Here is a 21,660-nt window from a genome sequence, read left to right on the forward strand (position 1 = left end):
TTCAATGATTTAAAATCCTTGTGAATTGAAACCATGCAAGATTTTTTTTATTCACGACCGTTTAAAATTTAGATATTCAGCTAACTTTGGGTACGCATCCCTGCTTATTGGTGCTCATTCGTTGCATATAATTTCCATGAAAAATAAATGTAATGAATGTTCAAACCTGTGAGACATAATGCACGTATATATATATGACAATTTTATTTATATTCTATTAACGTCATTAACAATAAATTCAGTCTCAGTTTAAACTTAATAATGAATATTCACTTGGTCTGGTAGTATCTACTAATGAAGTTAGATATTATTGACAGAAAAATCATTTTGTTTGATTATCTTAAAGTTTCTGCTTTCCGACCACTGGGTTTCCGACCTAAGATAAATATTTTTAACAGTAATATCGTTTTCTTAATTTTCTTCATGCTTTCCGACATTTTCCCATACTATGATTGAAATACAAAATATCAAATGATAAACGTTCAGAAATAATCAGTTTATTCTGGGATATTATATATCAATAAACTATTTCAAGGTTTTTGGTCACAATGTACAACAGCTGTATTAAGTACTTCACACACAACGTGTACAGGGACCGTCTCAAAGCATGAATTATATAATTGCGTTATCATTATATTTGATATTTAATAAACATTCACATGATTAAAAACACATATGTTTTCTCAAAAGGCAAATAGGTTAACTGCAACCTAGTCTTTATTGTTTTACTTTCCACTTTGACTGTTGAAATATACAATGTCAAGTGGTTACAAGATGTTACGAGAATCTTGATGTCGAGGATATCGAATGGCCCATAGACACTTCCAAAACTAACCAATACATAAGCGTGAACCCCTCAGGGGCCCTCCGGGGGTTCATGCAAAACAATTACCTAGTATATGCATTATGTAATTTCTTGCAGATACAAGTGTCGGTGGATGTATAGCCTTTTATCTTACCTCCTATACATTTCTAGGAATATGATTGGTTAAAAAGCAACCACGTGGAGACCGTGTATATTTCGTATGGGGTTTTTCGGCGGGCCTTATTTCAATACACGGTTGCATTGGTAGTGGTGTTACGTCCCAGCATAAAAAAAAAACACCGTGCTGAGGAAAAATCTGAAAGGTTTTAACAGATGAAGAAATTGACGATTAACGATTGAAATAAATTCATAAAACACATTTAAAGCTAACAAGTTGTTATTGTTGGCATTTGTTTTTGTATAGACCAACGGAAGGATGTTCTTAATACTAACCGTATTTAAGGCTTGATCACTTTGATAGGCAACTAGTTTAAATATATACCACATGTTAAGATATAGTCGGTAAGATAAATTCGTTACACAGTGTAATAGTGACATTCGCTCTCATTCCATATGAAATTTACTGACCCTATATATATTGTATTAGGTTACTAGCTAACTTTTCTTAAATTGCTTTCATATTCATTGTGCATATCAAAATAAAATTTCTTTGAATGTGCCTTAGTGCCCTAATTACAAAAGAGTTAGGCTTTGCTTCATATGGTTTATTTTTTTCTAAACTTACTGCTCTAGCTCTAGAAACAGTGCAAACCGACATGTTCCTATGACATATAGAATCACTAGAAAAACAAATAGAGGTTGGTCCGATAGGATCAGAAGTGGTTTATTGCACAGCAACACACGGAGTTCATACAAAACTCCATGACCGTCTAATCTCCCCATTTGTTAGATGTCTAGAAAATGAATAAAATTATTAATTTGATTAAAATGTACCTAGTTTAATTGTTGTTTTCATCATTAATATTAACCAGCTCGTATATCAAGCACTCGTATAGTCAAACAGATGCCTTATTCAATATACGGAGAACTTTACAGAGTTCTATTTGGAAGGCATTAGAGCTAGCCTTAACTTTTTTTAATTTTCTGCTTTGGGAGAGATACACAGTTACGAAAATGCATGCAAGTATTTTGAAAAAACTTCACAAATTATATTCTAGTTTGACAAAATGTGTACTGTAGTTAAAATTTTAATAGTACTCGTTTTTTAGTCACAGAAGACAACGAGGACATCGTCTCGATCATTTTATGAATATTTCTCAATATTTTAACAAATACATATCTACCAACCTACCCTGATAACTTGGTCCAGTCGATTCTAAACACAATTCTGATATTAAATAAACAGTCACCAGGCTTTCTAATATAAGAAGATAATAGCTACTGTTCAATTATTCTGTGTCGAACTACTGGGGTGTCGGACCAATGGGCTGTCGGACTAATGGGGTGTCGGAATATCGGGGCTGCCCCATGTAAACTAATGAGACAGCAGTCCCACAATAGAAAATTAAATCTTAAAGTAAACAATCAACAGGTGTCTGTACAATTTCAAGCTCTAAATTTGCCTCAAATCTGTAGCAAAACGTGAACCCAAACAGGCGGAATCCCTGTTGAAAGTAAACAAAAGAAATGGAACTCTTTGTTAGAGAAGGTGAAAAAGGAGAAGTTAGTAAATTTGAATTGTTTACATCTGTTCATATGGGCGTTAAAAGTTTAACGAATGTGCCTAATTTAGGATTTCATGCATCTTATATATGCCAGTGATTTACTTAAGTTATTGAATTGAGCTTCGAGATATTTGTAAAATTTTAAATTTTGACAAATTTTTACAAAACGTTACAGTCGATTATGGTAGGATCAAAGCCACGTGGATCTTTTTTTGTGCGCAAAAATAAATTCCGCCGAAAAAATTCCAAACAAAGATAATAGATTTATCCTTTAAAGCATCAATTTGCATCTCTGCCCACGGTCACAGTTTTTTGGGGAAAAATCCCCAAAATAGGCAATAATTTCATCAAAAAGAGAAAGTCGAGTACTCCTTTATAGGTTCAGGTGTGTTTTAGTTGACTATTCTGTCTAAAAATGTATAAAAGAAAAATATTTGATACATCATCTCGATTCAGATTCATTTATATTTATACATTAAGGCTGAAGGTTGATACAAAAACATTTAAGAATCTACAGTACTAACAGATGTAATGTATGGGTCAAGTGAAATACATTTCTAATGAGTCATAACAATAGAGTAGGTGTGTTCGAATAACATTTTTTTTTTACTATGAAAGTACATTTGTACTTAACGACAAACTTTTCTGGTGGATCTTAAAAATGCATAACTTAACAAAAACTTTATTTTGTGTGTGTGTTATCTAGGGTAATTAGTCTTCAACCTCTGAAAATGTTTAGTTTGCCCTTCCATGAAATATTTCATTAGAATATTTTTAAATATTTTTGAACTTTCGAAAAATTCCGCCTGACAACCGATCAGACAATATCTTTAAGTTGATAAAATGCATAAAAGTACATTGAATGATGCTCAATAGCTAGTAGATCGATTGTCTTTTAAAATACAACTGGCATATAAGGCCACACCAATTTAATTTCTTGTTCTACGGATTTTTGGACTTCAAAATTTGGGTCGAGCGAGCGATTTGAAAATTTAAATAAAAAAATATTTAATTTACAAATTTTTGAGGCGAAGCTTGAAAAGTAAAGGCGAGCGATTATAATTTTTTTTTGTAAACATAAAATAGAAGGTTTTGACAATATTAAAGCTTGATTTATCACTTGTACTTTGACATTTCTTTAATTTCTGAAGTATTTTTTCCCTGTTCACCAAGAAATAATTAAATCTGGTCTATGTATGACATGTATGTGTGACTGACAATGAGACAATTCTCCATCCAATTCATAATCAGTTTGGGGAGAACCCCTTAATGTTATAAATATCCTTTTTACATGTTTTATGAGGGATCAATATAAGTTATAATATATTTGTTTGTACAAAAGGGCTCATAATTTCTCAAAGAACTATATATCTATCTGGTATTAAATGGTCAAAACATGTCCAAGAATTTTGTAATATTCCTGGACTTTAACCATTGTTAACCATGTTAACACATTTACTTTAGCAGTTTAATATTATTCAAAATAAGTGGACCACTCTTTTAGAAAAAGTTGTTTAAAATATGATGTAACTCTCCTCTTTTTGGGTACAAAATTCTATGTTTTCAAAGGTTTTGTATAGAAGAACTATACAAATCCTTGGTATTTCTATTTTCTTTTCTACATCAGTAAAATGACCCATTGTCCATGTTGTCTGAGGGAGGGTTGTTCTCAACCTGATATAAATAACAAACACAGGCCAAAGTACGACCTTTTACACAGGGCTTTGATACAGACCAAACAGCAGGCTATAAAGGACCCAAAATTATTAGCGTACACAATTCGAACAGGAAAACCAACGATCTAATTTATATATCATGTACATCCAAACGGGAAAAATTATACCAATGAACAACATTACCAAACGATAACTGCCGAACGACAGGCCCCTCAATCAATCAGGACAGGTGCATAAACATGCAGAGGCTATGGATAGTTTTGTTTCGCCAGCATACAATATAATTGCAGTTGAAGGCAAATCCTTCAGAAGTTCTTTGTACTTTATTCTAACAACGACATGTTTTGATAGGGAATATAAGTAAGGGGGAAAGTAACCAATTTTTTGTTCTTTACTCCGGTATTTCCGCTGATATAGATTTATATCGGAGATACAAATCCTTGATCGGAGCACTCCCGCTTTGGATAAGTAGGTTTCATGCTGAAACAAATATTCTCACAGATATTTACAAAGTGTGCTGGGGTGCTTTTATGTTTAAAATCGTTATATACAGGTTAGACTGTGATTTTAAAAACAAATGTTGATATCTTTTTATAATGTTTACAAAAAAAAAAACGGTGCGGGAAATGGACATGATTACATTTCCGGATGCGGGAAGCGGGAATATAAAAAAAAATAAAAAAATTCTGTTTTGAAAAAAATAGGTGCGGGCGGGTCCGTCGAACAAGGAATCAAATTGGTGTGGCCTAAGGATCGTAATGATACTATGTGGATACATTTTCCATTTAATTTTATTTCTAAATTTAAAGTAAGGATTTTAGATGAAGGAGAAGATATTTATCAACGGGCAATAAATTAAAAAAAAATATCATTATACGTGATGCGTGGAAATACGACGGTAAACAGAAAACAACTTGTGTATGACGGTGATTTTTTGAACATCCTCTACTCTTCAATTTATCTAAACGTAGATTGGGCATAATAATTTATTTATTTCCTTTACAACATTTAATTATCTTGCTAGTATCAAAATTATATTTTTTTTTTACACTTTTGCAAGACATATCATTGATTGATTGTTGGATTCTGAAGTCCAGTGGCAAATATTGCAAGCATATTCACGACGAGAACAAATTAATATTGAATACAATAGGTAGATCCTGCCAAATAGGCCGACCGGCATGAAGGTCGGGGAAAATTTGGACTACCACGACTACAATGATGGTATATTGGATAGGACAGAAACTAAGCCTTGCAACAGGCCACATACGGACCCCTCAAAGATTTGATTGCAGAGGACTTACCGTGAAGAGAGCATGGCACTCTCTTTCCACAAGACATCGGGTTGTATGTCCCCACTCTTACCGGAAGTTGCTGCGTATTTGTACATCCCGAAAATCCAAACGGACGCCCCTCTTTGGTGAGGGTTTTTATTGCCGGTCAGAGAAAGACCAATGGACAAATTTCCTATGCCCTAGTCATCCTTTGGGGGTCATGGCAAATATATCTCTTTGTAGAATTTTTAACTGAAAACATATCACACAGTAAGGTGTCTCTATAAAGTCCCATTGTTTCGAATCAACCAATAGACTAAGTATAAAATAAACAAGCAGGATCGCAGTGAAACAGTTATTTATAGCAGTAAAATAAAAATAAAAAAGTCTTTATCTTTAATTATCCCATATAAAACACAATAAATACCGTGATGTCTTTTTTTTTTGACAGGTTACTGTTTCATTGTGCTCTCAAAATTTTCTTTTATTTTCACTTAAATATAGATAAGGTATTATCTGAATACTAAATAAGCTAATATGAAAAGAACAAGATGTGGTATGATTGCCGATGAGACAACTCTCCACAACAGACCAAATGGCACAGAAATTAACAACTAAATGTCACCGTACGACCATCAACAATGAGTAAAACCCATACAGCATAGTCAGCTATAAAATAATTCCGATAGTTATGTATTTTTAACTGTTTTTCTTTTCTTTTTAAGTTTGAAGATATTAAGGATTCATCTCATAAGTGAAGCTTGTACATTTATGTATTCAATCAATGTGATTTTTCCATGGCATTTATAATGATTCAAAACCCTTCTCAACTGAACCAACAACCACTGATATTTTAAAAATGAATTACAAAAATGACAATGATTAATGATTTGATTGTTGGCGTTTAAAGTTACGTTCTGCGCTTTGTTTTATCATGGCAGCCTAGTTGGGCAACTCGGCTAAAGGGGCCCTTTCTTATTACAAACCTAATTTCCACTGTACTTTTATTAGTTCATACACCATGTACACAGAGTGGCGTTATGAAAGCTTTTTAAAATCTTTTCAATGATTTTTGTTTGCCAAAATATATTTTTTCAGTATTTGTCTGAAAATACATATATTTAAATCATTATCTTCATAAATATGTAAAAATCGGAAACATGAGATCTTTTTTGAAGAAAAACAAAATTAACAAAATGCGGTTTTGAGCTATTTTTCAGGGACGCTGATAATTTACTTGGTCGTCTTTTCAGAAATAAGCCAATGTTTGAATCTGAAAGTAAATTAAGTTTACCATGTTTATCTACGAAAATGTGAATTTTAGTAAAGATTGAAAGTCTTTCTGAAAATGGCCCTGGTGTGAAATAAATTCTGAGGAAATTGGCTCTACAAATTTAATTAAGTATATTCAATTGGAAACTGACAATTAACAGAGTAAACATGTTATTTTAGTAATGTCAATAATACTTTTACACTATTTACATAAATCATATTTTTTAAAGTATACAGACTGTTTCAAACTGCTTGATATCTGATTTTTATCCGATCATTTAATATTGTACAAACTGGCTGGTCCACAAAAATTCGTTACCAGTAGAATATTTCTACCTTTGTCAAAATAGATACCATAAGGGCTATGAATCCCATTTTTCTCTGCTAACAATCGACGCGCATGCTTTCCATCTGGTGAAAGTACGACTATACTGTCATTTCCCCATGATACCACGTACACGTTGGAATCGTTATCAACTGCTACTCCTTGAACAGATTTCAAAATAGATTCGTCTTTGTATTCCCAAACCTTCTGTCCCGTGACTGTGTAGCATGTTACGGTACCTGATTCATTTTCTGTATGGTATATCTTGTCTTTTGATGTTGTTACATAGTTCCAGTAATACTCGCCATCGACTGTAACTACTGTGGTGGCAGTACTTTCACTTTTGACGTCTGCTATTTGAATACCACTTCCTACTTCATAATATATAAGTCTTTCATTTTCATTTGTAATGCCGTAGCTTTGATTGGACGTTTTAATCTGGTTTACAATCTTTTTATTGACGATGTTGATGATTTCCATATGATAAGGCTTTTCATTATTGGTGACAGCGACCGTGTTTTCATTAATATATGTAACATCTATAGGGTAATGTGATACAGGTATTGCACACAAAAATAATCCATCGTCGTTGTGGATTAAAAGCTGAGCATTGAATTTATCTACGAAGATAATTTTACCAGACGGCATGATAGTGCAGCCCGTGATTCTAATTACTTTTTCTCCTATCGATATCTTAAATTGTTTTAGTAAGTCAAGATTAATGTCATTGATTGTTTTAGATATCGTTGGTATCCTTTTCTGAGCTTGTTTTTCTCTATCCGCCGTCATGGAGATCGTTGACGGTTTTGTTGTAACGGATATCTCTCCAATCTTTGTCATGGACAGTATGTCTGACATCTTGTTGTCTAGTTTACATTGTAAGTGTATTTGTTGTAAGCCACTATCTTCTATTAAAGACGTCATGAACTTCTCTTCCTCTTGGATTTTGGCCTCAAACATTTTACCGCCAAAAAATGTCTGAAGATCAGTTGCAAAACGTTTAGTCGCAGCTATATTGTTCTGTAGCTCATCTATTGTTTTCTCATGGTCAGATACTTTTTGCACAAATCTGTTTATTTGTGACATGACCTTTTGTTCCGTAGCTTGTAAATCCTGTTGTATTTCTTGATCAAGTTTATCTAAATGTATGTTTATTTTAGCACGCATCTCTTTTATATCTGTCTGAAATCCTTGCCGCTGCTGTTTGATTATCTCTAGATTCTGCCTTCGATCTTCCACTATTCTGTCTATGTTGTTTTTCATTTCTTTTAAATTTTGTTCCATAATTTCAAATAATGCTGAATTCCTCGAGGTTTTGACAATTTCATCAATTGCTAACAAATCACATTTCTTGTGATTTGTTGTGATGCAAAGCGGACAACAAAGTTCTTCATGATGAGAACAGTAGAGTTGATATTTTTTGTCATGTTCTTGGCAGTATTGGTTTATACTTGCTATTATGGGCGGTATTTGTTTATAATCATCCATTGAAGTTACCTCATGCTTTTTTGTACCTCTTGAAGCTCGATGGTGTTTTTCACACGTTGTGCATATCCCTTCGTTGCATTCCGGACACCAAAAGGCAGCTGCTTTAACCACGTCCTGAGCTTCACACACGCCACAATATGATCCACTAGCTGAAGCCATTCTAATCTTCAAAACAAAATTGATAATTATATAGCTACTGACTTTAAAACGAGCTTGAAAGTACTAAAAATCCGTTTCATTTTAATTGTATTCCTCAATTTTGGACAGACAATATCGAAACAAGAGGCCCTCAAGAGCCTGAATCACTCACTATGACATTTTGTATTCATTTTTATTTCAATTGCAATCAGATATATTTGCTTATTAGTGAAAATTATTTAGTGATATGTCTGTATACATGTACTTCTACTTTCTTTTCCTTTTTTTTCTTTTTTTTCATTTGCCCCCGATTCCCTTCCTAATAAAATTTATATGCTCATTAAGTGGAATTAGCACTTATAAAAGAGGGACGAAAGATACCAAAGGGACAGTCAAACTTATAAATCGAAAATAAACTGACAACGCAATGGCTAAAAATGAAAAAAAGACAAACAGACAAACAATAGTACACATGACAAAACATAGAAAACTGAAGAATAATTTTATTCCTAAGAAGTTCCTGTATGAAGTCAGCCTCAGAATAATAAAGAAAGAAGTCGGCAAGAAGAGGGGCACAATCGGTTCCCATTGGAATGCCGACAGTCTGTTGAAAAACACGTCCTCCGAACGTAACAAATATGTTGTCAATCAAGAAACCAAGCATCTTGATAATGTCAGTTTCAGAGAAATTTTGTTTGAATCAGAGTGATCCTTTACAAGGTAGGATTTATCCCTCCCTACGACAAGATACTTGTATCTACGTTGGCCATTCTTTTTTATGAAACAAAGCAATACCAACTCTTTCAATTTGTATTTTAGTGGAATTTTAAGTATCCACATCTGATTTACGCCACCTCTGGAATAGGCAGATTCACAAAACACTTTGAAGCTCGTCTTTGATTTCTGATAAAAGAGATATTAATAATTTAGAAAGAGGTTTCGTGGAGCACTTGGAAGACCTAGCAATTGCAATATACCGTTGTTTGTAAGGACATGTATGTAGTTTAGGTATCCAATACAGTGATGGAAGATCAAGTTCCTCATCTATGTTTGAAATTGCAAAGGAACATATAAGGTATCAATTGACAGTTTCAACCGTGTAAACGTTTTTGTAGAACTTGTTTTGCTGATACTTAATGTTTCTTTCTATCTGTTAGTTTCTGCAGCTCCCCAAAAAACTGTAAAATTTAAAAGAAAACTATCATCAATCAGTTTTAAGGATTCGGTTGACTGTTCAACCGTGTTGACTTTTTTGTAGATCTTTCTTTCTGTTATAATTTCAGTAAAAAACCGCCCAAGTTTGAAAGCAAATATCATTTTGCAATTACTCCTTTTATGAGTCAATTGACGATTTCAACCAAGTTGGCTTGTTTGCAAATCATAATTATACATAACATTGAGAATGGAAATGAGGAATGTGTCAAAGCGACAACAACCTGACTAAAGAGCATATAATAACCGAAGGCCACCAAAGGGTCGTCAACACAGCGAAAAATACCGCTGTGAATTGCTCTCTCATAATTTTTTCTTCCAAAATAGTATTTAATAGCTAAACATTTTCTTTCAGGGACAATACCTCCGATAGTGGTCACTTGACAATTTCAGCCATGTTGACTCACTTGACGTTTTTGTTAATGTGAAATGTCACGATAGATTATCGCCCATTAGTCTTTGTTAAATTTACACTTTTCAAAAAATGTGCAGAATCTATCTACGTTTCAAATACAAAAATACTTGGCATGAGTAAAGCTTTATTCTGTTCAGTATCATATCACTGGAAGTAAAGCAATTCTTTGTTTACCCCTATTCTACCTGTGTACTAGCTTTAGTAACCATGTAACCTCAAGTTTACAAAATATTCTACTGCAACACTAAATACAAAGAACCAACGGTGTTTTGAAACACCTAATATATATCTTTATGACCCAGCATTGTTATACTGCAACGAAATGTAGGTTTAATTTACGACAACTGTCAAATTCAAGGAAATATGTTTTTGATTATTCGTATGCAACCGTAGGTGACATACTAAGTGCTATGATTTGGTGGCACTAAACCTTAAGCGTAACACCTTTCCTATTTTACAATATCTCTATATTATTATTGGTTCTGGGAAAAATGCAAAAAATAGTTCAGACTATCTTTCAGGGGCAATAACTCATATCAGATGTCATTGACAATTGCAGCCATTTTGACTTATGTTTTTGCTTCTCATTTCATTTCTAATTACAGTTTCCATTTATAATGTTTTCTGCAAAAAATAGTATAAAGACGCCTTACAATGGCGGTAACTCTTGTAAGTGATCATTCATGTTTACTTAATTACATGTAATTAGTTGATCTGATTTTGAATATTGTTGCTTGACACAGTTTCCCTCTATTATGGTTTCTGCTAAATCGCTCACAAGGTTAACAAGAATTGTTGTCCAATCTTTCTGAATATTCCATAAGAGACAAATATTGACCTTTGATCATTTGAACCCTTTCACTTATTCTCTTATTAGGTTTTGAGGTGTTTAAATCATAAATGGTATTTAACCTTACTGTTCAATGTTTTGCAACATCACCCCTCGGGGCAATACTCGGGGCTTGATTAAATCATAAGTATCTGAAATTAATCAGATGTCAGTATTTATTTTTGTATTTATGTTTGATGTGGTTAAACCGATGTCGTAAATGCATCAGCTATTTGGAAAATTAAGTACACTCTATTGTTCCAATGTAGTATTTCCACTGATGCTAGTAGTAGATGCTATAAATCCAACCATTTTGACATTTACACCATTTTAACATTCAAAGGTTTGTATGCATGAAAGATGATAACAATTATTTAAAAAATTCCAACAACCAAGGTCTTTTCATGGATCAAATTCCTTATCACATGTTTTTTCTAGTAACAAGACGGTGCTATTACATTTCCCCAGCATTAGGTTGGCCTTTTGTAAACCCATGGGAGGTGAAGGAAGTCAACTTAGGAGTGCGGTGATTGGATGTAAGAGTACAATTTAATGTTTCATTCCTCTATAAATAACTACAATATAAATTTTGAAACCCATTGAAATATTTGCTAGAGAATTATTCGAAAAAAGCAGTATAAACGGTTTCAGAAAAGGAGCATTTTTAAAATCTTACAAAGATGAATACGACAGAAGAAGACCTTAAGAGAACGACGATGACGTCAATGGAAAGGAAGACGAACGACGACAGAAGAAGATGGACAACAGCTAACAAGTAGGCAAGATAATAGAAAAAGAAAAAAACGAAAGTAAGAATTATACATGTTATAGGTGTGCATGTCCATAAAAAAAAATTGCAGGTATAAATTTGTTTTTAATTTCCAAAATGTTTTGATACTATATAATGATAATATTCTGTTTGTATTGTTGTAAATAACATAAACAAAATTATCATCGAGAAAGGTGACTCTATTTACTTGAAAGGAAATGTCTAAATATACTTCATTCCTTTTACATTTGAATATACAAACTATTCTCGACATTACAAAAATGTATTTCATCAGAGGCGGATTTAGAGGTTTTTAAGGGGGCCTCCTTGTCTGGGGAAAATTTGGTTGATTATATAGGGAATCACTGAATCATGACTGGAGCGGGGCCCCTCTCAGACAGTCAGTGGTCCCCCACTTATGAACATTTCTGGATCCGCCACTGGTCATGGTGTTTCTATAGAAGCTATATATGGGCGTTTTTCAATAAAAGCGTAACTTTCAGACCTAAAAAAAATGGAAAATCAACTTGTCTAAAATCTAATTTCACAAGTTATTTTGAATACCTCTATTGTAGACCTGTTTGTAAACAAAAAGTGCAATCTTAAATATTCTTTGAAATGATATTATTTTCATAATTTGTGTACTGTTTCGTAGGGGACTTTTGTCCCCTACGAAACTTCTTCTAAACACACATATTTTTTGCAATTTTGAATGTTCCCTATAGACATTCCAGTTTGTTTACTTTTAAATACTAGAAAAATCTCATTTTTTTCTGAATTGGAAAACCATTTTTATCGATAAAGATTAGACAGTACTTCACATATGAAGGAACAACTCATGTTACGTAGTGGACATTTTGATGCGTTTCGTAGTGGACAAAACCGTTTCGTAGTGGACAAAAAGTTTCGTAATTGACATCAACCCTATTATATGTTAATAAAAACATAATAAAAATTACATGAAACTAACCCTTGTTATTTGTTTTGCACGAATATAATTGAAAAAAAATTAAAAAAAAGACTGCATAGTAGTGGTAGTGTCCACTACGAAACGTTTTTCTCCCATACTTGTTTCGTAGGGGACCGTTTCGTAGGGGACGTATTCGCATGTTTTATTTTTTCCCCCACAATCCCTATATTGCAATAGTAACAAGACTTATTGTATTCATCAAAGCATTTATTAAGCTGTACACTGATATTTTTTTCATAATTTTAAAACCAGATACTGAAGGAGATTTGACCCGTTTCGTAGTGGACATTAACAAAAATACGGTATCACTCTGGTCCATTTGATGTGCTCAATTTTTCTTACCAACAATTTAATTGCCGTTATAAAAGCATCACTTCTTTTGTAAGACCCTAATGTTTATATCTCTTGCAAACAAAAATTACATTGATTTTATAAAACTGTTTATTGGCAAATTTTAATGACTTCGTTTCGTAGTGGACATTTTGTGAGGGACACACCTTCTGAAATTAAAAATCCTATATTGAAAGCTGTTTATTAAAATATGTTGGCTCTGAACATACTTTTGAGTTATTAAAGAACTTATGTAAAGTAAAAATAACATTTATTTCTTCATTTTTTTACGATATTTTAGAGTATGAATGTTGAACAGGCGGTCTAGGGACATGCCATTTTGGTTGTTTTGGACCATTCAGGAGTCAATATCTTATCAATCCCTCTAAAAATAAACTGTTTCTTTGCTTAAAATGTTAAATCTAATTCAATGTACTGACTGCACAAAAAATTGCTTGCAAAGATCAAACACATGTTTTTAAAGTGGCTGGGACAAGAAAATACGTTTTTATTGAAAAACGCCCATATAAGTCATCACACAGAACTGAAAGTACTTTTGGTTTACTCTGCAAATCTAAAATTAAAGACATTTGCTAATGCCTTGATAAGTAGATGATATAAAAAAATATTAGTAGTTTTACCTTAAATGTTTATGTCATTCAAAAATTCTTATCAAAACATTACATGTCTTCTCACAAGGTCAATAAATCAACCCGGATGTTTAAATGTCACAATACACGTAACGCATGTATACTTTTCATCAAAAGAAACACAGCACATATACAAACATTGACTGTTGCATTCTTTTTATAAATAAAGTATATATTCCAGATGTAAAATGAATAGATTAGACTTGATCGTCAATAGAAAAGAGAGCCTCGATAATTACAAATAATTTTATATACTTATGAAAAATCATAAATAGACAGTTAACAATAAAATATAAACTGGCGTGTCTCAAATACGATCCAGCGGGGGCTTTATAAACTAGTTAAAGTCGTTAAACGTCATTCTGTAGTTGTCGTATGTCATATATCAGTGGCGGAACCTGAAATCCTCTGACTGCACCAATGTTTCCTTAAATTATCAATATAAAATTTCCAGCAAAAAGGAGATGGACTATTACAAACTCGGAAAAATGTGAAGCTTGTCATAAATGGTGTCAGCAATGCATACTTTTTTTTTATATATATATATATAAAACTTGAAAATAACATCGATTTTGTCTCTATTCCATTCGAATGATCAGCTCAGTTGTATTTACATCAATGTCAATCTTGAAGGAAAAAAAACACAATTGGCATATATTTGTAGCTTAAGTGCGTTTTCAAGTACTTATGCTTTATAACTATCTGGCATGTTTTTGTTATCGTGGTAAGATAATTGTTTGTAACAAATTTTTCAAGAATGACAAAAGGACGCGTATTTTAAAATTGCGCATCACTGTCGTGAACAATCAGTACATCTACCATGTATATCCATATGATAAAGTGTATTTGAGTTTGGCTGTTCCTGATCATGATGCAAGTAAATGTCATCACGGTAAAGCTTTTCGAACGCACCATTATGTATGGACTGTAAGGCTTAGCCTTTGTTTCACGTCCTTTAATATTCATGAAATAGTGGCCACTGTTTATCGGTCATTAATATTGATACAATAGTTACCACTGTTTCGCGATCTTTACCATCTCCATTTAGTTCGACAACAAGAAGAATTATAAAAGAGAGCCTGTTTGACAGGGCAGAAATATATCTTGCATCAGACAACTTGCACGGACCATTCACATACACTGTAGTTGAGAAATTATCTGAAAAAGTATAATTTCGATGTTCCATCTTGCACCCGCAAATTTTCTTAAAAAATTTAGGCATATTTATTTGGAGAATTTTAAGTTTCAGTATTAACTAGAGTATATAATGCACCAACTATTGCCAATTAAACACTCTTTCTTATATTTCTTCTGATAAAATATCAAATCCCCCCCCCCCCCCCAAAATCATGTTGTCCGGTGGTGTTTTCTTATAACTAAGTCATTCAAAGAACATCTAAATTAAGTAAACAGGCTTCCGATTTATTTTTACAAATATGATAAATTATATAGAAAACTTGTTCTTAATGGGCTGATTATATTACATCTAAAGCATGTGATAACATTTTGCATTTTAAGGGTCTTTTAAATGTATAGTTGAATGGCAGCCAGTTTGAAAAATCCGAACTCCCCAAAGATCAGAATTTAGAGAATATAAATTTTGTTGTTCTCTCCTGTTACAGCTTTTTATTGTACCTTCTGAGAATATTTCATTGACAGCTCTGTAACAGTTACTAGTTTTTATAGTATCTTATTCAATTGTAGATGGAAGTAAACTTTTACACAATTCGAATAAAAGAACAAAAAGTACTGTGTACTTCCTTTCTGTTACGTTCTGTCATGTTACTTGATGAAAAGTAACAGCATAGCCATAATCAGCAACAGGAAGGATGTTAAAGACAATTTCCCTGATGAATCACAAACTTTAAGTTAATCTACTATATGCCAACTATTTTTTTTAATATAAGTTATGATCATCATACTGAATAAATCTCAACATAATATACAGGTTATCGAATGAAAAGACAGGGTTTTTACTTCTGATAACAGCAGAAAACATTGAGCAATTTTAGTATAGTAGATGGTAATAGAAAGGAATTTAACTTAGAATTTTTCATTACCTAGGCAGATTTTTCATCTTGCAAATACAGTTTCAAAAGATAAATGACATTGTTAGCTATTACCTTTTAATTATGACGTATTTTTCTTAAAATATGAAATAAAGTAATTGTTTTTAGAAAAATAACTGTTACCAACTCTGTCCTGATATTTGTCCTGATATTGAAGATTCTTTCATGTTACCGACACGTCGGACTATATTTTAGTATATTTTGTAACGTTTTGTATTGAAAATGTTAAAATAAATAATTTGCATTTGATAAAATATTGTCGGCTATACTAGTATAACGTATATATGTTGAAATGATGAAAATTAATAAAGTTTCACGCAGAGTCCGTATTACAAAAACATGAATATATTTGTTGATATAGTTTACATATTATATGATTGATTGACTGACAAGATATTACTAAATTGAAATATCAATTGGTACACGTGGTATATCACGTGGGTATATCAAAGTCGTAAATAGTTTGCAAATCATATGTTGGAATATTTCGAGAGGATGTAGTGTATTTAGTCATTGTATAGAGATGTATTACTTATTGTTTTTCAAAAAGTGAAATGTGAAAATGTATTTATTCAAAAGAAATTTCATAATACTTATAGTCTGCTTAGTGTTCAATAACTATGGTAAGTAATAAATAACAACACTGTATGGCGTGTACAAAAGTTGCAAGTCTAAACTGTACGGTTTTTGTCACCTCGGTAAGTACCCAATTCATACATTTGTATCTGTGTAAAAAAAAAGGTCATATACTTCCAAATACCCCGCCTCCTGGAACATTCTTAGTGAGAAACAAACAGTTTGATGGTTTCAACTGTGCCGGGAATGGACACACAGAAGCGATCTATCACATGGTTTAAACTGTGAGAAGTAAACAAAACATATCTAAACTATATTGTGATTACAACTGTGTGGTGAATACTACTATGGGAATTTAAAAAAACAACAACAAACAAAAAGCAGCAATGTGTATTTTCGGTTTAAATGTGGCATTTACAATTAGTTGAAAATTGTATTTTAAGTCCAACTGTTGTATATACAAACAGAAGCAATTGTACGGTGTTTACAATAAATTCTTATGGTATTCATAGACAGAAGAAAAGTTCAAGGTGATTTCAATTTTCGCATATATACAAACAAAAGCAAATTGTACGGTGATTGCAATTATGGTAAGTCCGAACAGAAGCAAACAGTACGTTGATTACATTAGTTGTATGTTCAAACATAATTAAACAGTACGGTGATTGCAAATAAGGTATGTACACAGGCAAAGTGTACGGTTATTACATATACGGTTAGTTCAAACAGGATCAATCTGTACGGTTATGACAATAGAGGTATCTATAAATAGAAGTAAATTGCACGAGGTGTTTACACAAATTAGATATCTACAAATAGAAGTAAATTGTACGATTTGTTTACACATAGTACAAATTATTGTGGTATGTATACAAACATGTGCAAACTTTGCATTCATTTGAACTGTAGTATAAACAAAAAGGGGCAAACTGCACCAGGTTCTGGCAAGTATATGACGTTGTACAAGGAAACAGTTTTTTTCTGACTTGGTACTGGCATTTCTTATGTATTAAACAGTGGATTAAACCTGGTGTTATAGCTAGCTTAACCTCTCACTTGAATGTCAGATTATACCAATATTTTCATTTTATAACATTATTATTATTTTTGGGGAGGACACCTTCAATCACTTTAAATAACTTAGGACTCTTGTTTATATATAATGTTTCAAGTGTTAAAATCCTTTATGAAATATATTTTATTTTGGAAACCTATTTACCTTTTGGGAAAAGTTTACTCGACATTAATTTTAATTTGTACGAAGTTTTACTGTGCGTATTGCTCTGTGTTTGTTTAATCTAGATTGGCTAGAGGTATGGGAGGGTTGATATCTCACAAAATATGTTGTACCCCGCCGCATGTTTGCACCTTTCTCTAGTCAGGAGCATATGGCCTTTGTTAATCTTGTATGGTTTTTTTTAATTTTAGTTCATCTATATGTTTTGGAGTTTAGTGTGGCGTCCATTTTCACTGAACTATTACATTTTATGTTGAGGGACAGCTGAGGCCCGACTATGGTAGCGGGATTTTCTTGATGTGTAGAAAACACTATAGGTGGCCTTCAGTTGTTTCTTCTTTGGTAGGGTTGTTTGTCTCTTTGTGAAAAGAGAATTTTTTTTAAATTTAAATGTTTTTTTTATGCACAAAAATACGGCAAAATATGTTACGAAAATGATACATATCACGCATGTGATTAATTTTCTATTAAGTACAATGATATTTCAGGTTTTGCAGTCAAACACAGAACAAAGCGAAATTTGCTTGCAATGAGCGACATGATATCTTTCACCACAGGGCGATATGGCTTAGACTTTAATAAATATGGCCATTTCTGTGGCAAGGGTGGTAAAGGTCAAATAATGGACAGCATTGATTGGTAAAGTACTTCCAAATACATGTATACATTTGTAACATTATGTGATTTTTTTTCAATTGTAACATTACAATAATTGATTTTATGAAAAAATAACAATGATTGAAATATATTTTGTGAAAGATATTCATGTGGAAAATTGTTGGTTAATTTTTTTTGGAGACAATAAACGTTAACCGATCGAATTTATTTTTCAACTTTATTGTAAAATATATTTTTGTTAGTTAATACATATCAAATGATTCTGACTTCAAATTGTTCTTGATACAAAAATATTGGTTCATCTAATTTTAGATATTACCAATACATTACAAATACAGTGCATGGTTTGCTCCAACATGTACTTAACACAATACATGTTATAACTTTATACTTCACAAAGAACATATCAGACATGTAAGAGGCAGTAACTTTTATTTTTGCTGAATTAATACTTTCTTCATTCAAAACGTTAGGCAAATCAAGAATTTGTATTTAGACTCCTTCAGTGATGTTATGTATTTCTATTTATTTAATGTTTGTTTAGCTGAAGTCTTAAAATATTATGTTAACAATTAATCAAAGTTCATCTTGCATATGTATCATTTTCATTTTTACCATACACCTTGATAGAATAAATTTAAAACTCATACATTTCTTGTTTATATCTCTAGGTGCTGCAACCTTCATGACAACTGTTACGGGAGATTACAGAATTATGGATGTTCTCATTTACTAATGAGTACATATGACTGGACACTTGTAAATTATCAGATTGTATGTCGTAAGTAAAGTATTTTTATTAAATTAACCCATCATAAAAAGAACCCACTGATTTGGAATTATGGCCACTAATCGCAATTTATCTATTAAAAAACTTAACTCAAACTTTTCATCATAACTTGCATAGTTGTTGTAGATATTTGAAGTCGTTTTAGTAGGTGCATGAACTTTGTTATTGAGATAAATTCTACCAGCAATTATCAATGCCTTGGTTGTCAACGCCAATGACATTTAAAGGCATTTTAAATTTTTATTTACAAAATACATGTTAGAAGAGGAAAATATGATATAATTTCAAGGCTAATAAGGGTGTAAGTCAAATGTTTACTACTTTATATAGTCGATAGGCCTTAGGATGTACAATATAGAATGTATACTGATAGCAATATATGTACATTATTTCATATTTATGTAAGAAATATCCGTAATACACAACCTTAAATCATACATTGGAGGACAGTCTATATTAATTTTTTAGCTCACCTGGCCCGAAGGGCCAAGTGAGCTTTTCTCATCACTTTGCGTCCGTCGTCCGTCGTCGTCGTCCGGCGTCGTCTGTTAACTTTTACAAAAATCTTCTCCTCTGAAACTACTGGGCCAAATTAAACCAAACTTGGCCATAATCATCATTGGGGTATCTAGTTTAAAAAATGTGTCCGGTGACCCGCCATGGCTAAAAATAGAACATAGGGGTAAAATGCATTTTTTGGCTTATAACTCAAAAACCAAAGCATTTAGAGCAAATCTCACATGGGACAAATTGTTTATCAGGTCAAGATCTATCTGCCCTTTAATTTTCAGATGAATCGGACAACCGGTTGTTGGGTTGCTGCCCCTGAATTGGTAATTTTAAGGAAATTTAACTGTTTTTGGTTATCAGATCAAATTCTATCTGCCCTACAATTTTCAGATGAATCGGACAACCCGTTATTGGGGTGCTGCCCATGAATTGGTAATTTTAAGGAAATTTTGCCGTTTTTGGTTATTATCTTGAATACTATTATAGATAGAGATAAACTGTAAACAGCAATAATTTTCAGCAAAGTAAGATCTACAAATAAGTCAACACGATCAAAATGGTCAGTTGACCCCTTTAGGAGTTATTGCCCTTTATAGTCATTTTTTACCAATTTTTCGTAAATTTTGTAGTCTTTTACAAAAATCTTCTCCTCTGAAACTACTAGGCCAAATTTTACCAAACTTAGCCAAAATTATTATTGGAGTATCTAGTTTATAAAATGTGTCCGGTGACCAGGCCAACCAACCAAGATGGCCGCTGTGGCTAAAAATAGAACATAGGGGTAAAATGTAGATTTTGGCTTATAACTCTGAAACCAAAGCATGTAGAGCAAATCTGACAAGGGGTTAAATTGTTAATCTAGTCAATTTTTATCTGCTCTGAAATTTTCAGAGGAATTGGACAATGGGTTGTTGGGTTGCTGCCCCACAATTTGTAATTTTTAAAGAAATTTTGCTGTTTTTGGTTATTATCTTGAATATTAGTATAGATAGAGATAAACTGTCAAGAGCAATAATGTTAAGCAAAGTAAGATCTACACACATTAGTCAACATGACCTAAATGGTCAGTTGACCCCCTCAAAGAGTTATTGCCCTTTATAGTCAATTTTTAACAATTTTCATTAATTTTATAAGTTTTTGTAAATTTGTACAAAATATTTTCCTCAGAGAAAATTGTAAGTAGCAAGAATGTTCAGTAAAGTAAGATCTACAAACACATCACCATCATCAAAACACAATTTTGTCATGAATCCATCTGTGTCCTTTGTTTAATACATGTATGCACACAGACCAAGGTGAGCGACACAGGCTCTTAAGAGCCTCTAGTTAATCTTGTTCATGTTGTTCAGAAAGTTATCTTTGTCACTTTTATAGTTACCTACAATAACTACTTTATACATGTTCAGAGTTAATATAAAATATATGGAATGCATTATTATACTTCTGTCAATTCCGGGACTTTCCTTGTATTTCATTGTAAACTGCTGGGTCAATTTTCTTCTTTGAACACATGCAGAGTGAGCAGATCAACCATCTTTTTTGTGATGTGTACGCAGCCATAAGTCAATTATCAAAATGAAATATTTTTAGGTTTATTGATGTGAATCACTTTTTAGAAAGATATGCGAAAACAGGTACCAAAAGGACATTGAATCTCAAATCCCCAGGAAGGTATGCTAATCCTGCTCCACATGTAACACTTGTCATTGTACTCCTATAAAAGTAGCTTGATTGTTATATAGCCTAATACTGCAATACATATATATTTGTTTTGATTTATATCAGCGTATGTTACCACATTGAAGACTAGCTCTGTTTTTAAGATACCAAAATCAACCTCTTATGAAAAAATAAAAGGTGAGTACAAATCATAGATATTTTTTATGAACATTTGTTAATTAATTTTGGTATATACACAAAGTTTTAACACATCAGGTTAAATAAATCATTTTCTACATTAAGAAATAACTTTCTGTTTTTGAATTTTTAGTTGGAGGTCTGTATTTTTGTTATGTTACATTT

General features: G+C 32.4%; 1 protein-coding gene across 2 annotated transcripts in view; it reads left to right on the forward strand.

Moving 5' to 3' along the window:
- Nucleotides 1–21,660, forward strand: part of LOC143079864 (acidic phospholipase A2 PLA-2-like) — a 168,098-nt gene that overhangs the window by 144,728 nt on the left and 1,710 nt on the right. Inside the window, exons 1-4 of one of the 2 annotated variants that reach the window (XM_076255498.1) lie at nucleotides 16,375–16,530; nucleotides 18,209–18,359; nucleotides 19,010–19,119; nucleotides 21,424–21,495. In XM_076255498.1, the coding sequence (XP_076111613.1) occupies nucleotides 16,470–16,530; nucleotides 18,209–18,359; nucleotides 19,010–19,119; nucleotides 21,424–21,495 (394 nt within the window). In that variant the 5' untranslated portion in view covers nucleotides 16,375–16,469. Of the gene's footprint in view, nucleotides 1–16,374; nucleotides 16,531–18,208; nucleotides 18,360–19,009; nucleotides 19,120–21,423; nucleotides 21,496–21,660 lie in introns of those variants that run through there. The other variant, XM_076255499.1, reaches the window with a different exon arrangement.

This window comes from Mytilus galloprovincialis, chromosome 6 (assembly GCF_965363235.1).
Source record: "Mytilus galloprovincialis chromosome 6, xbMytGall1.hap1.1, whole genome shotgun sequence".
NCBI lineage: Eukaryota > Metazoa > Mollusca > Bivalvia > Mytilida > Mytilidae > Mytilus > Mytilus galloprovincialis.